Source organism: Pagrus major, chromosome 13 (genome assembly GCF_040436345.1).
Source record: "Pagrus major chromosome 13, Pma_NU_1.0".
NCBI lineage: Eukaryota > Metazoa > Chordata > Actinopteri > Spariformes > Sparidae > Pagrus > Pagrus major.
The window spans coordinates 3,827,424-3,843,712 of NC_133227.1; the positions used below are offsets into that span (position 1 = coordinate 3,827,424).

Here is a 16,289-nt window from a genome sequence, read left to right on the forward strand (position 1 = left end):
CCCTTGTCTCAGATGTGTGTGTGAAGGATTTACGATTTACGATTTACTAAACCAATGTTCAAATTGACAGGATTACAGTCAGGCACAAGACGGCAGTATAAACAAGCAAACATATCCAGAGGGGCAGACAGGCAGGTCAGAAACACAGGTGTCAGATATCAAGAACAGGTACAGTTGTAACACAAATGTACAACATGAAAAACTAGCAAAGGGAACGGCCTGGTAAGCTGGTTGTATACACAGAAGGACTGATGAGATGATGTGAGGCAGGTGCGTCAGCGGCTAAGGATGATTTGGGAATGGGAACAGGTGAGCAGGTGGCATCTAGCGGACAGGTGGAGGACAGCAGGTCTGCGCAGTTCCTCAGAGATGCATGGGTCAGAGGGAAGTAAGAGGTGGCTGGATAACTTGACTTCATCCATTGTAAAGTATCTCCATTATTTTGTCCACCGGCAGTAGGCTTCAGTTTGGATCATTTGATGCAGGAGAGGTTGAGGAGTGATCTGACGTGATCTGCATGATGGTGGAATGTAAGTAAGCACGTTTACTCAAATTCTGTGCAAATCTGAGGTACTTGTACTTTATTTGAGTATTTCCAGTTTATGTAGCTCCCTGCTTCTACTCTGCTGCATTTCAGAGGCAAACAATATTTTCACTCCACTAGTATTTGTCACTACTTACTTTTCAGGTCAGAACTTTTCATCCCCTCCCTGCCCATTGAATGTAAATGTTTGTGATAAACTGAAGGATTGGTGTTCTTTTATGGGGTAAAAATTCCCCCACCTCTTCTGCTAAATAAACTATTTAAAAAACCTCTTGGATTAGCTGGAAACAGGCAGTTTTTTCTGAGCTCATGAAAATACGTGGTTCTCACGTAAAGTCAAAACAGCTCCTCTGGCGCAATGCAAGTCTCCGGAAGCCCAGAGATCCCAATTGATATGAAGAGATGTTATTTACATCTTTGAGGTTCAATCGAGCTCGTGCACCCACTTCAGTCGAGGTGTGCGCTAATGCTTTTAGCTTAGCTGCTACAGTGAAGATTTCGGTCTTAAAAAAAGGTGTTATGACATCTAGTCAAATCAACTTGGGATCTCGGGGCTTCCTAGGATGTCGGATGAGCTGTATGGAACCATTTTATGTCTTTTTCATTCGGTTGTTGTTTTTTTTTACATTTTAAAACAAGTCCCCATCTACTTCAGTCATTTAGGAGAATGGTGTAACGCCGTTTTGCTGTGGAGCCCCAGAAATGTTTTATGGACTACGAGACTTCACCTGACTTTCATCGGCATGAGGGTGAGTAGATAATGACTCAAGTATCCTTTAAGTAAATCCTGCTGATAATAGGTCTACTTTAACTTGAGCAAGGCTTTGAACGCAGGACATATACTTGTTTTCACAGTGAAGTATCAGTACTTTTACATAAGTAAAGGCTCTGAATAGTTGTTCCACCACTGCCTGTGATGATAATATTATCCAGACAGCATCAGTTCTGTTTGTAGCTTAGAAACATCATGAATCGAGTGAAGAATTTGACACGATTTATCGAGCAGCAAGCTGTAGTAAAGTGAAGCAAGCGTCTGTGCCTGGGCCTGCCCTTGTGTATCGACTGCCACCGAGCAGCCAACATGCCTGCGTGTGGTTCTGGCCCAAATGCTCACTTGTTTCAAGCTTGGTTTAGACTGACATCTTCGGCTGCCAAGAGCTGCTGATCGGCACGCTGCACAGGCACAAACATTAATTCACACAGCGTGATGCTCACCACGAGAATCTCCATTATAGCAATTCATTCAAAATGTACTCTTTAGTCAAATTAAAGGACTTGGTGGGGAGTCACACCGTGCTGACAGAACCCTGTAGGATCTGAATCCTCCTTCACTTTTGTGTAATGGTGAGGTGATATATATAGTTATAATAAGTCACATCAACTTCTTCTCTTTTTGATGCACGTAGGTTTGTTTAGCAAATAAATTTGGAATGACCACTTTAAAGTACAAATCTTATTCCTAAACCGAGTGTGAAGTGGCAATACTTGCTTTTTCTTCTAAAAATGAGTTGTACATTACTGAAGTTAGACTATATACTAGTGGTACTTTATTTATAATCAACAGACATCACCAGGTGAAACATCTGAATTATCTTTATTATCTAACCAGTTACTTTGAAATGTTATCAGCATGCAGTCTTTGGAGCAATGTGGAAATGATTAACTTCAGAAATCTCAATTGATACGCTTAGAACAAACAGCAATGTCTGGATTGCATGGTCTGGAATGGGAAATACAGTTAAAGTGAGAAAAATAAATCAACTTATAATTAAAGACAGACTGAGAGTTTGATATTAAGCAAGTGGAAAACACACTATTACATAAATGAGGACTCTGCTCTGTGTGTAGTGCAGAATTCCCATCTCTCTTTTGCCCGAGGATCTCAAAAATGCTACATTTGACGCCGTGCTTTTATTTCAGTGGGGCGAAATGTCTTTGCTGGTCGGATACAAAAGTCCTCCACTGAATTCACCTTTGGCCAAACCGAAGTTGAGCGCCTCTGACTCAGAAGATCTCAGTTTAGGAGGAGTTTGTGACTCCTGCAGCTCCCCTGAGACCTTTTACCAAAACCTTTTCCCACGTCGTGAGAGTTGGTTAGTAGTCAGTAACAATTTCTGGGACCTGTAGACACTGGGCTTTTTTGTCTGGTGGCCGTGCAAAGTTCCAGTCTCTCTAGGGCGAGTAAACACTTTCTGGGATATGAGCCAAACTAGCGGACAGTTATCTTGTACCAAAATCTGGTCGCGAGGTGAGAAAGTAAAGACAGGCGACGCCGTGAGCGCGCCCAGCATGGCGCAAAACACTGGAGAAAGTCCGCTCCGTGTCTCCAGAAACTCAACGGGAAACGGTGCCGGCAGGATGAGAGAAGCCGACAACGCAGACCCAAACACTTACGAGTCCGGACACATGATCCCGCTCGTTTGTGACATGGAAAAACATTGTTGTCAAACAGCTGCTGCTCCTCAGGAGGAGTTGTTTAACGCTGACTGCCGTGTGGGCGACAGCCGCTCTTTTTCTGCCTGCGCCACAATCTCAGAGACAGCCAGGGAGCTGTGCAAAGCTGTGTCCGTGTCTCTGGGACTGGCCATGGAGTCCAATGACCCCAGCGACATGGAGGCTGCTCTCTCCCAGTGCGCAGCAAATGACCAGTTACGAGGAGAGTATTTGTTCGGAGTTGGAGCCGCGCCTCTGAGCTGTCCCGGTGCCCAGGCTCCCGTCAGCGAGTACAAGTGCCCCGAAGAGCGGCCGCTGCACGGACACAAGCAGCAGCAGCAGCTGATGGACATGTTTAAAAGTTCAGAGACCGGTGCGCACCTGCAACACCTCACCTCCACTCGGACACCTGTAGATGAGCACAACTTCACATTGTGCAAGGCTGAGGACCTAACTCCAGAGGAGACGGCTCACCAGGACTCAGTGCGTGCAGCCGCGTGTCCGTATGCCCAATCCGCGCTGCCGGGCAATATGGCACACTTCGGCTCGCCTGCTCCAGAGAGGCCGTGGCAGCTCTACAAGCCCCCCGATGAAGCGGGAGACTTCGGGGAAGTCATGGAGAGCCGGTTCGTAACAAGTGGTTATCAGCCGGAGCAATACAGCGTGAAAATCAAATGCGAGGACACTGAATCTGCCGGAGCGTTGTGGGGCGGCAATTACACCTTTAATGACAGGTACAACTCCCAGTGTTGGGGTCCGAGGCAGTGCATGAACGCACACAGCACAGGAGCCAACAGCGCGTTATGTCATCCATACGAGAGGAGCGTGGCGCGCCCGGAACAGTGGTACCCAGGCGGGATGCTGAGGTCGCCCTATCCCAACTCCAGCTACGTGAAGAGTGAAGTCGGCGAGTGGCTCGATGTCCCCTACAGTGACCCCAGGTAAACTATATTAATACTCCTACTACTACTACTATTAATAATAGTAATTATCAAATATATTTTGTGCCATGGGATTAAAAAGCTGAAAAAAAAGTTATAAAGAAGAAAAAGGTGACTTTGCTCTGACAGTAAAAAGGTACACTTTGATATCAGATAATAAAATGCTACATGTCTTAAATCTCACATGACCTTAATCTGACCCCAGACATGAGTGTGAGGAGTCTGTCTTCAGTGGGGTTTGGGGCCAAGTGAACAATCCACCGGCCAGTAACAACAACAAAATAAAACACAGAGAAACTGGCGTGTTAAATCTTAACATTCATCCTGCTTTTTGAAATTAATTTCTTACACTTAAATATCACCATGTTTTTAAAAATGACAACATTACTGTGCACTAAAAGAAACCTGATTTGCCTCACATTTTCTTCTGCGTGCACACTTCTGTATTTGTGGATGTTATCGGGCTACTTTCAGTAAATGCACTGGGAAACTTCAGCTCATCAGACTAAGGCTGTGGTGTATTCTCATACAGCCCTAAATACACTGGAGTGGTTCACATCCTCAACATGTTCGATGTATGTGCAGGAAGCTGATTTCATGTTGTTGTTTTTTTGTCTTTAAATGAAATTCCTTTTAGATTCCTTATTCCTTCCTTATTTAGATTATATATTTACATGTTTTAATTTGGGTAATTCCACATTGGTAAACTATTATAAAGATTGTATTGTTATTTTTTTATACAAAGTCTTAGTATTAATAAATCATATCTGTACGATATGTCATACATCAAATCCATAAAGTTCTATACAAGAACATTTGCTTTTTTCTTTAAAAGAGTGCTTTTTTCCTTTTAATTTGTTTGGCCTCCTTTATCAAACATCAAAATAAATCATTTACAGTGTTCTGTTTGGCTCACATTTGGCTCATAATATCCGTATGGACATAACTGGAGATAAGAATGAACTACGTGTTTTTTCTTGTAAGCATAAATCTAATCTAATCTAATTGTTGTCAGAAGTGATTACAAAGAATACACACACACACAACATGGAGCAACAACAAAGTAAAGTCAGTAAAGTTTGATTTGTTTTATTTTTCTATTTTAAAGCCGAGGTGAGTGCTGAGAGTTTTGTGACAATTTTATGTTATGTTATGTTAAGGCGTTTTAATGTCCGCATGGTTTGCTTTCAGCTACAAGGTACTGCGTGTCCACCAGAAAGAGTTGTCCTGACATCATCGTGCCCTTTCTGTCTGTGATTTCACTGGGCTGGTGAATGATTGAATACACTAACTCTTTTTTTCTGCAAAAATCATCAACATGTGAGCGCTGTGAAACAAAACTAGCAACTGTTCTTAGTCCCATGTCTGCAGAGAGACACTTCTTACTTGTCTTTGTGGAATATTTTAGCTGTTGGCAATGACAGTAAAAACCACAGGCGATATATTTGATCTGTGTCAGAGGTCTCCAGAGTCCCATCTGTAATGTATTTGGATATCTATTTTGATTTTGTTCCACATTTTTACATTTCATAGCTGACAAAGGATCATCATTAAATGATTGTTGCTCAATGTTTCATGGATGTTTTAAAAATGGACAGAGAGGAAATATGTCAATGTATTAACAACATAGCCGAGCCGTAGCTGCAGTGATCTGCTGCTCATTTGCAACAGGTCGAGCTCTGCTGAACTTTCTTCTGTCACCAAATTGATAAATGCTTCTTCCATGAGTGAGCACCTGTAGCTTTGCCTCTTGTTTCTACTGCTGAAGTGGGTTTTAACTGAAAGAATTTGTGGCCACAGGTCGAGCTGGCTGAGGATGTATGGCATGGCACTGATGTGTAGCTGTAGTTTTGGTTAAATTTAATTTATTAACATCTTCGTTTTTTCTAACTTTTTTCATTGTCTGATATCAAATGCCTAAACAAACTCTCCTTTTCATGACTGAATAAACTGAATAAGCAAACTGACCTTAAAGAACAACACAATTTCATACGGTTTTACTTTGTTTATATGTGGCGGACCCTGACACCTTTTTGTTGCTTGAAACTGTGCTGGTGACTTATTTTCCTCTGAGAACAGCTTGTTTATTCAGTTATGGAAAAAAATAATATTTCTGAGTTTGCATTATTACTTTGTTAATATTGTAAATATTATAATTCTGAGTTTAAATTTCTTCTCCAAAACAAAAGTGACACTTTTAAACTGATACTGTAATTTGTTCTGTCTGCTTCTTGGTATTATAATATAATATACGCACTTTGGACTGAGTGTGACTACATATGCACTTAATTGCATAATTGCACAGACACTTTAAGAGGAGCAACAGCACTTTATTGGAGACTTGCACAATACAATTTAACACTGTTTTTTGCACATTTGTATGGATATGTTTAGCGTATTTATTGAATGTTTGTTGTCCTTTGTCGAGTCTTGGTTTTGCAGGTGGGTGCTGTGTGGGCCACGCAGCTCCACCTAGAGCAGAGGGACAGAGGGTTAAAGGTGCATATTAAATGTGTTAAATGCTTAAACATGTATGACACACATGAATGTGTATTGTGTTGCTCAATAAGTGCATGCAGTGAAGAAGTCAAGTGTATGGTGGGCAGGCAAAAGGCTTCCCCAGGGAACGGACACCGATTTTATAGTTCCGGGGGCAACCAAGTGTAAATTAGTGTGGGGGTGGTAGATGTGTGTATTGTACTTTAGTAAATGTAATATGAAGTGGGATGTGTATTTTCGTTGTTGGGGGAGGCAAGTGAGGGTGTGTATATAGGTTACTGATTACGTGGTGTAAATATAGGAATAAAAAGGGTGGGTTAAACATGTTGGTAGGAAGTGGATCCCTGTGGGTGAAATCTTCCAGGGTCATTAGCTGTGACACCCTATAAATAGGGGCCATTTTGACAACCTGGAAAAAGGTGGTACTGATGAGTATATGCTGTTTGCTGAGAGGAAGGAATAAAGAACCACCTATGTGACCCACCTTAAATCTGCCTGAGGATCATTTTTTTGCTGTATCATCCAGCCGTAATTGTGGTCATTCTCACACAAAGAGACATTAAGTTGGCAAATTAAAAAAAAAAAGTTGTTTACTACCCTTCTTTAAAACCCTGTAGACATGTATGACTGTGATCTTTGTTTTCAAAAACAAGATTTAATGTGGTTTGTGTCAGCCTTGACCCACTACAAAGTATTTAGGCCTTCTAAGAAGCTCCAGCAGGAAGTTATATAAAAGAAATAGTTGGAAGTCATGGTTAATAGGGAGTTTTCATCTGGCCTGAGTTAAAAAAAAAATTAACTTACTTTTTAACTTACAAAAGAGACTGTGCATTAGTTTATTTGCATCTGTTGCACTGGGTATTATTATTATTATTATTATTATTATTATTATTATTATTATTATTAACAGGTACCTTTTCTGATCTGTATCCAGTGTTGCGTACTCATCTTGACATGCATATTTTTCACTTTTTCTGTTGAAGGATCGCAGACCACGTAGGAATTCTTTTATTATTCATCGTCTCAGCTCTCATTATTCAAACTACCAACTCATTTCATGCTCTAATTACAGGTTTCGTGGCTAATTAGTGTTGTGTAGTGAATGACGTCAGTCAAGTCATCTCCATTGTTTTGGTAACATTGTATAAAGAAACACTAAATACTTAATTAGTGTTACTAATATCATTGTTGTTCCTGTTTCTCATATCTGTCTCTGCCTGCGGTTGTCTTTGCTCTTATCTTGTCCTTGCTCACGTCCGTTTTTGCCAAGCTGTTCTGTAACTTACGTGTTATGTCTGTGCTTGCTTGTGTTTGCTTGTTGTTTTGTTTGACTTTGCTTTGTTGCATCATCATTTGCTCTCCTTTTAGTGCTGGCCATGTCTTTGTCCTGCTTTTATTGTAATTTACATGCATCACATCATGATTGCTTTAATATTCTTGTTTCTTGATTAGATTGAATTGAATTGAAACAAGTTGTGATTAATTTGTAGTTTCAGACTTTTATTTATCTGAATTTTTTCTGTCGTGAAGTTATCACCTAGAATAAATCAGGACACAGTGGACGTTCTTCATCCTTGTCTCTCTTTTACACTGAACCTTGATATCCAAGTTGCACGTCACTGACGCAACGTTGTGTCTGAGCCTTTTCCAATCTCTCAGTGTTCAAGGCTGAAGCCAGGCGCCCACTGTGTCCCCTTACCCCCAGCCCCTTGGCCGTGGTGTTGGCGCTCACATCTTTCCCACACCATCCTCAGTCATCACACTCTCTGCCTTCCTTAAATCACTCACCGAGAGGCCTTGGCATGGTTCAGGGGAATGAACAGTGAATGCTTTGGGGTTACGTTTGGACAGTATTTAACAAATATAAAGCATTATGGACTTCATTCGTAAATTAGTTCAAGGTCAGGCTATATTTATCACAAATAGGCTGTTGGTTTCACTACATAATGAAGTCAAAGAGATTAAGAAGCAATATCTACGAAAGCAGTGACCCAGTTGGTAAGTCTAAGGGAGCAGACAATGTTAATGATATTAAAGATATCCAAAAATGACCAACAATCAAGTCAACAGAAGATGAGCCAGATGTTTATCCTGTGGCTGGTCATGGTTTATATAAATCCTGTGTCACATGTTTGACTGCAGGTTCGACTCCAGCAGCGAGCACATGTTCCCAATGGAGTTCTTCTTTCCAGCTCAGAGGATGTGCCTGATCTGTTCGGACGAGGCGTCTGGCTGCCATTACGGTGCACTCACCTGTGGTAGCTGCAAGGTTTTCTTCAAAAGAGCTGCAGAAGGTAACGCTTAAAGGGGCCAGCCTCTGTGCTGAGTTTGGTACATCAACAACCACTTTGATGCAACAATTCAGCAGTTAAACCTGTTGCTTTATGTGAATCAGAGTGATGTTTACAGATTCTCTGTATCTCTCTCATTGATAAACCACAGAGCTTGACGTGAAATTTAAAATTTTATCTTGCGACAATGCTGTACTTGTGATCTGGTTAGATTTAGGCATAAAATGGCGAGGGGAAGGAAAATACTTCAAATATCAGTTTTGGTCACAATAAACATGACTGGAAGTAGTCCCAAGGTCTCCTTAAAAATATCCGGTGGCGTCATGCTGACAAATGTTGGAATGCAGTCTCAAACTGTTTGGTAGCCTTCTTGCCTGTAACTGCATGACATGATATCCCCTCCTGATATGAAAGTCAGGTTGAAAGTGATGTATCACATTTTGTAGAAATGTCAAACTGATATGTAGCCTTTGACACAAATGTGAAAATATCAGTGGTTTAACTGCCAAGATTTTATTCTGGTGAAATCTGGAAGAATCTGAACACACTGCTCACCAAACTCAGACAAAAGTAGGCGGTGCTGATCCAATATGAATAAAGATTCTGTTACTGCATAGTCTTATGTTGCAAATGGACAAAGTGAGGACAGAGAGAGACTCACATGCATGCATGTCCAGCCTGGCTGCCCAACCCAAGCCAATTTCCAGACAATGTACGTTTCTGCAAACCACGAATGTGTTGAAACTTTATATTTCTTTATGTTGCAACTTTACATTTTTTACTTTATGTTCCATTTTGACTTTATGTTGTAGCAACGCTGTTCTTATGATCTGGTTAGATTTAGGCACAAAAAACACTTGGTAAGGGTTAGGGAGATCATGTTGTATCTTATCTAAAAAAAAACAACAACTGGAAAATGTCCCAACATCTTGTCAAAAATATCCGGTGGTTTCACTCTGACAAACGTTGAAAAGTCGTCTCAAACAGTGGTCTCTGCTTGCCAGCCGTCTTGCCCGGCTGTCACCGCACCACGATCCCCTCCACATTCCAACATGAAAGTAATGTGAACGTGATATGTCAGAAATGTTGATATGATACACGACACATACAAATTTGAAGGTATTTGTGGTTTACAGAAAAGTAAAATGCAAACATTTTCTTGAGATAAAATGAGTTGTAATCTCAGATTATAACACTCATAGTAGAATTCAAAATGTACGTATGTAATGTATTTGGACTTTAAACATAAGTAACTTCTGGTTTCTTTGTCCATGCAGGCAAACAGAAATACCTGTGCGCAAGCAAAAATGACTGCACAATTGATAAACTAAGAAGAAAGAACTGCCCGTCCTGTCGGCTGAGGAAGTGTTTCGAAGCTGGAATGACTCTGGGAGGTAGGCTGGGTTAATTGCCGCTTTTACAGAGAGCCATTATCGTTTATTTTATTTTATTGCTGTGGTTTATTCTCGCGTTATTAGTCATACTTGTTATCATCAGTTGCATTTCAGTGCAGGCAGGATGAGTGCTGTATGAATTTGCATTTTAATACATACATTTGTGCAGTACAGACTATAATAAACACTGTGCACTGCATCCTGTGCGAACAAAGCCCACTACTGAGAAAGTGAAATCCTAAAAGTGAAACTATTAATGGTTTCCCAAGACCAAGTACTTTATTCTCTCTACACTGCACATCTTGGCTGGCTCTCTTCAATTGTAGCATCATCACAATAGGGGATGTTACTGATAATCAAGCCCCTGACTGAGCTGCCATGCAATTTAGACCTATTCCATTCACTTCTCCTTACTGTCACCCAGACCTGCTCGTCATATTAGGCTGTAAAGATTGACATGTAGTGGACTAATTTTAGTCCTGTGTTCAATTTTCACTCTCTTCCATTTTCTCATTCTGTTAACGGTGAAAATTGTGCTGGAAGCACAAAGCTGACATGAGACACGTGAATTAAAGCCGCAGACATGCTGGCAATTTTTGCCACCAGTCACTGACAAACCCATGGAGGGAAAATGTGATCTAATGCTGTGATTGTAAGTAAAAAGGCACACCTTTTCTAGTTGTCACTAAAAAGAGCCTCCTTTCACATATGTTCTCATCCTAGACATGTAATTCGTTCGCAGCATTTCACAGGAAAATTTATGACAATCTTTTGTAGAAGTGGAAGCCTAAAAATTAGACATTTGGTCTTTTTATCCCCAAGGTTTTTTACTCAAAAATACTTTAAAGCAGATTCTTAAAGTACTGAAAGAAAAACGTTTCTAGTTCTACTAATTGAATTTTGATTTATTTATTACAAAATTGGCAAAATTGCAGATGTATAGGCAGTTATATCAGTTAAATTATAAGCTTTGTATCTTTAGATAATATCATTAAGATCTGTTATTTGTGTCCCTCCTCATAGTTTGAACATTCTGAAGACTCTGAATCTGGTTGAGTTTGCCATCTGTTCAAGACTGAAAAGCATAGTTATTGAAATTGCTTGAAAATTTCATTTTTATCATTTGAATTCCATATTATTTCTGGAATGTTAATTATATCCCCAAATAGAAACTGAGCAGGGAGGGCACAGTTGCAAAACCATGATAGCGGTCTCATATTGCAGCAACCTGAAGGAGGAAGCTTACTGCTCATCTGCACTTTGGCTCCTTAGACTTAATTATGGACTTGATTTTATCACAATTTGAGCCTATCACACTAACAACTTTTACAGTTTCTGATCTAAAACCCATGATTTTCTTAGACCTGGATGCTTTTTTCATGAAACATCCAGAACAAGTTGAGTCTCTAACCCAACTGGCACACAACAGAGTTAAACTTTGATTTAATGATTTACACAAATGGCCTTTCCCCTCAACTTCACAGTGGCTTTGCCAGTTTGAATATATTACTTATTCAAAAAATGTTTTATATTTTGAATATAGTCAGAAAGTTCTTTTCATGAAATGATGAAATGACTACAACGCGTTCAACTCAGCCACGGTTCAGTAGATGGTTTTATGAGGACTTTTGTGATGAGCACTTAAGTTATTTTTACTGTTAACTTTTTCAAACATTTTAATTTTTAGGTCATCAACCAGTCCTTAAAGAGATATATAAAGATTATATGATTATATTGTAATGTAGGAGTGGAGCATGTCAGTGGAAACAATGTAATATAGGGTTAGGGCTGCAGGGCTGCTTATTTTCTTGATTACTAACTAACAATTAATCAAGTTATATAATCAAGTTATATTATACATAAGCAAATATAGTTAATTATGGAATATAAATAAATATAGTTAATCATAGTAATTATAGTTCATTAAGCTTTAGTAAACAGTTATTTCCCTGTTAATAAACAATTAAACACTTTATTAACCATTTATTAAGCAATTGTTTATCATAAAGTTGCAACTGATGTTTATAATACTTTGTAATTGGTCAATAAATGGTTCATAAAGCAATTCATTTGTTTGTTAACAGTGGAATGATTGACCATTTAGTAATGATGGTTATAATAAAGTGTCACCAATGTTTGTTAACATTCCCCAGAGTCTAAAGAGACTTTTTCGAACGTTACTTTGTCTGACCAACAGTCCAAAGCTCAACAAGGATAAGTTTACTAAATTTATATGAATAATATCAAACAAAGAGCAGCTGGAAATACTCACAGTGGAGTGTTAACTCTGAACAATAACAGAACCCTTAATGTTTGTGTAAAGTCTTTGCAATTTTTTAGTAATAATGAGAGTAATTAAAGGTATTTTTGACCAATTGGAGAAATAACCTTCGAGACACAAGGCAATATTAGGGTTTTATTTTAACCAACAGTAAATTATTCTAATTCCTCTTCCTCTACTCTTTTGCAAACATTTAATTTAATACCAAACTTCTACTTCAGATAACATAATTTCTTACATGAAAACACATACAGTGCATGACTTTCCTAATAATAATCAATCATGGCTGAAAAATAGAATCTAAGCTGTGTTTGGTGTTTAGTGCAACAAAGTATAACCACAGGTACAAAGAGTTGATAGCCCTGAATCAAGGATATTTAATCGAAATGGTCATGTGAGCTAAACAGTGTTCCATTTTTAGTCCAAAAATGCTATTTCACAATTAAACTCCTTTTATCTGTTCATCTGAATTGATAGGTTAAAGGGTAACTCCGCCAATTTTACACATTTAAGTGTGTTAACAGGTCTTGGGGAGAGCTACTGCATGTGTGGAAAAAGTAGTATAAAGCCACTTGTGTGTCCAGAGGAAGCTGCATGTAATCTAATGAATTACCCCCAATGATGTCTCTCAATGTCTAAATTGCATTATGCGTAATGTAGGCACTTGTATTTAAAAAGGAAGAGAACATCTTGGGATAAAAAAAAAGGTGATATCTCTGGTTCTGCTGTTTTCACACAGTTCCTGATGAGTCCAACAGTCATATAGGAATGCAATGCAGACAATGTAGTGGCCTTTTAAAATCTGGCGACTTCATTATCCACGTCAGTGTAACTCAGCCACTGATTGATATCATGAGGTATGAGGCAATTTATCAGACTACATGCAGCTGGAGTCACAAAATGCTTTCTACTACTTTTTTCACATATACAGTAGTACTCCCCAAGACCTGTAAACATACTTTAATGTGTAAAATTGGTGGAGTTGCTATCTAACTAAGGAACAACTAGACCTGTAATGGGAATTATTTTTAAGTGATAGGTGACTTTGTGGAAGGTTTTATTAGACTTTTATATGACATCTACAACCTGGACACCAAAGTGGGCATCTGTGAAGGCACACATTACTAAAAGGGCTTTTCAAGAGGAACGGACAAAAAAGCTAAACTGACTGAAAAGATAGTTTGATAAAGATGGTGATTATAATGATATGAGATGGGTAATCACATAGAAGGAAATGGAGGAAAAAAGTGATTACATTGAGCAGAAAATGTCCAATAAGTTTTACATGTGCAATGTGATTTGACTGAAAATGGGCTTGTAATAGATAGTTTGCTATTCACTGGAAGTCAGTTTTAGCTGGAAATGATGTACGATACTGATGCTGGTCAGCCAACGTATACCAACTCTTTATACGGACAACTGACTTATTAATCTGTGAGTGTAACAAAGGTAATGCTTAACTTCATCTAGTGGATGTCAACCTTCTGTTTGTATTGGCTTCATCACAACCTGTTCACACTGCACTCTGCAAAGATTAGACGGCTGCCTCTGTCAAAACTGAGAATCCCAGGTAGGAATTTTTAATTAACCATTTTTATATGAAATGATTGTTACTGGATCACACCTGACAGCATGAGACTTGCAAATGATCCTTTTGATATAATTTGCAATGTGCTTTCTACCCTCCTACCTTTGAGAGAGACTTAAGTCGTGTCTATAACTGGCAATTCAATATTTATCCAACTGAAAAGCCAGGCTGCAGCTTTAATGAGACATCTCTACACAGAAGCTGCAGGAGGCAGTCGCATGACAATTAACAGTTCAGTCAACATTGAGAAAAATGGATTCAAGAAATAATAATACGTCTCCTCATATTTTGATTTGGAGTTTTTGGTGACACTTTATAATAACCATCAATAATAAATGGTAAATCTATAGTTAAATAAACTTTAATTGACAATTATTTTACTGTTAACAAACAATTAAATGCTTTGTAAACCATTTATTAAACAATTGTAAAGATTTATGAACTTCAGTTGCAACTTTGGTTACTTTAAAAATATATTCCAATACAGTTACTAATTACATGTTTAAAATGTCATTAGTGACGTATTCCAAGTATCACAATATTATGTAACTTGATTACTTCTCATTACGTTTGGACTTCCTCAATACTAAATATAAACATATAAGACAAGAGAAAATAAATATCAATAGGAAGACTTTTATTTAATCTTCATCTTCAACAGTGGTGTATTCTGTAAGAATACAGACTTGTGTATTCGGTTTCACTCGGGACCAGAGTGGTGTTGTGTGAGACCATGTGCATGGTTACGGACTAGTATATTATCATATTACATCTTTTTTTTCTGTAACTTTACCGGAATAAAGTTAACTTTTTTTGTATCCTGATACGTAATCTTGTTACATGTATACATGTATTCCGTTACTCCCCAAGCCTGTTTATAAAGGCCATTCAAATAAGTTTATAGATGAACTACACAGTATTTATTAACCATTTACAAAGTATTTTAGACATTAGCTGTAGCTTTACAATAAACAATTGCTTAATAAATGGTTTATAAAGAATTTCATTGTTTGAAATATCTATTAACTGAAGTTTAACTAACTAAAATTACCTTCTAATGAGGATGGTTATTATAAAGTGTTGTCAAGTTTTTTTTTACCTCTTAAAGCTGAAACATTAATTGTCAAACTAATTAAATTACACCCATTTCAAAGATCTTGTTCTGTGTCTCTCTGTAACAGATTGAAACTGAACTGAACAACAGAAGTGTCTGTTCTCTGATGCACTCCGCACGTAGTCCCCACCTGTATTTGCCTGTCACTTACTCTCCAGTGCAGCTGTCATTCTGAAATAACAGGCTAAGCTGAAGCTCAACTGTTTGTTGCTCTTGTACTTGAGGAAATAAAACAGTCAGTTATTGAGTGCAGTGAATCCTGATTGGTTAAGATCCAGCAGCTGTTCAGCAAAATATAATTAATCCACTCAAATGACATTGCTACTTACTGTACATAACAGTCTACTCCACCAAGTCAAAGACCTGCTCCAATTTAGTTTGTAAGTGCAGGTTGTCGTATGGAGCAGCTGCCTCAGGAGTTCAGTGTTTGTGGGGAAGCAAACTGCAGCTTTGTCATTAAACTGACGGGGGACAAGGCTTTTTTTTTTCTTTTTTTTTAACCACACAGTATTTGTTGTTTATGGCATTTTGCCGTCTCTTAATCCTTATATGTCTTGTAGTGCATAAGGGAACATAAATTCAGAGCATGTGCATGATTTAAAGAGCTGTGTAGATAAAAAAAAATCTTTTCTGCAAAACCTTCTCGGGAGGAAAAAAAATGTAATAACAGGAAAAGGAAATCATTTATACATTTTCATCACTAGCAAGCTCTCACACATGATGACCACAGGTCTTTCCACCAGATGAGGCTCATCTGTTCAGAGAGTTTTCTTTCAAATGGAATATGATTCAGTATATTCAAAGATATTAGCGGATCAGTCTGAGTATTGTTGGGTAAAATTGATATGTCCCTTAAATGGTCACTTAAAACCCACAGCTGCAGTATGAGACATTTCTGATGGATGATTTAGAAAGTGGAATTACATGTATTCTGACTCGGACAGTCATGTGTGTTGAATAAGTTTCCTCTGATGTTAAACAGAGAAAAAAATTGCCCATAGTGTTTACACATAGTATGTTCAGATTGTGTTATTTAGCAGTGATTCATTTCATTCATTTTTAATCAACAGATCTCTCCTACATACATGCAGTATTTCTATCTTGGGATCATTTTTTTAAAATGAAAACCTATGGTATCCTCACTGAGCATCGTCTGTTCATTCTGCATACTGCATTTAGCTGTAATGGCTCCAATCGAGCAGTA

At 38.5% G+C, this 16,289-nt stretch overlaps 1 protein-coding gene and 1 long non-coding RNA gene across 2 annotated transcripts in view; both read left to right on the top strand.

Annotated features, from left to right (window-relative positions):
- The first annotated feature begins 372 nt into the window (after window positions 1-372).
- Window positions 373-2,540, top strand: LOC141007616 (uncharacterized). Its single transcript, XR_012180022.1, has 3 exons — window positions 373-530; window positions 1,200-1,293; window positions 2,465-2,540. It is a non-coding gene; the product is annotated as an uncharacterized lncRNA (long non-coding RNA).
- Window positions 2,541-2,619: 79 nt separating this feature from the next.
- The window catches only part of LOC141007615 (androgen receptor-like), a 28,118-nt gene continuing 14,448 nt past the window's right edge, over window positions 2,620-16,289 (top strand). Inside the window, exons 1-3 of the mRNA XM_073479981.1 lie at window positions 2,620-3,918; window positions 8,560-8,711; window positions 9,986-10,102. Coding sequence (XP_073336082.1) covers window positions 2,744-3,918; window positions 8,560-8,711; window positions 9,986-10,102 — 1,444 coding nt within the window. The 5' untranslated portion in view covers window positions 2,620-2,743. The remainder of the gene's footprint in view (window positions 3,919-8,559; window positions 8,712-9,985; window positions 10,103-16,289) is intronic.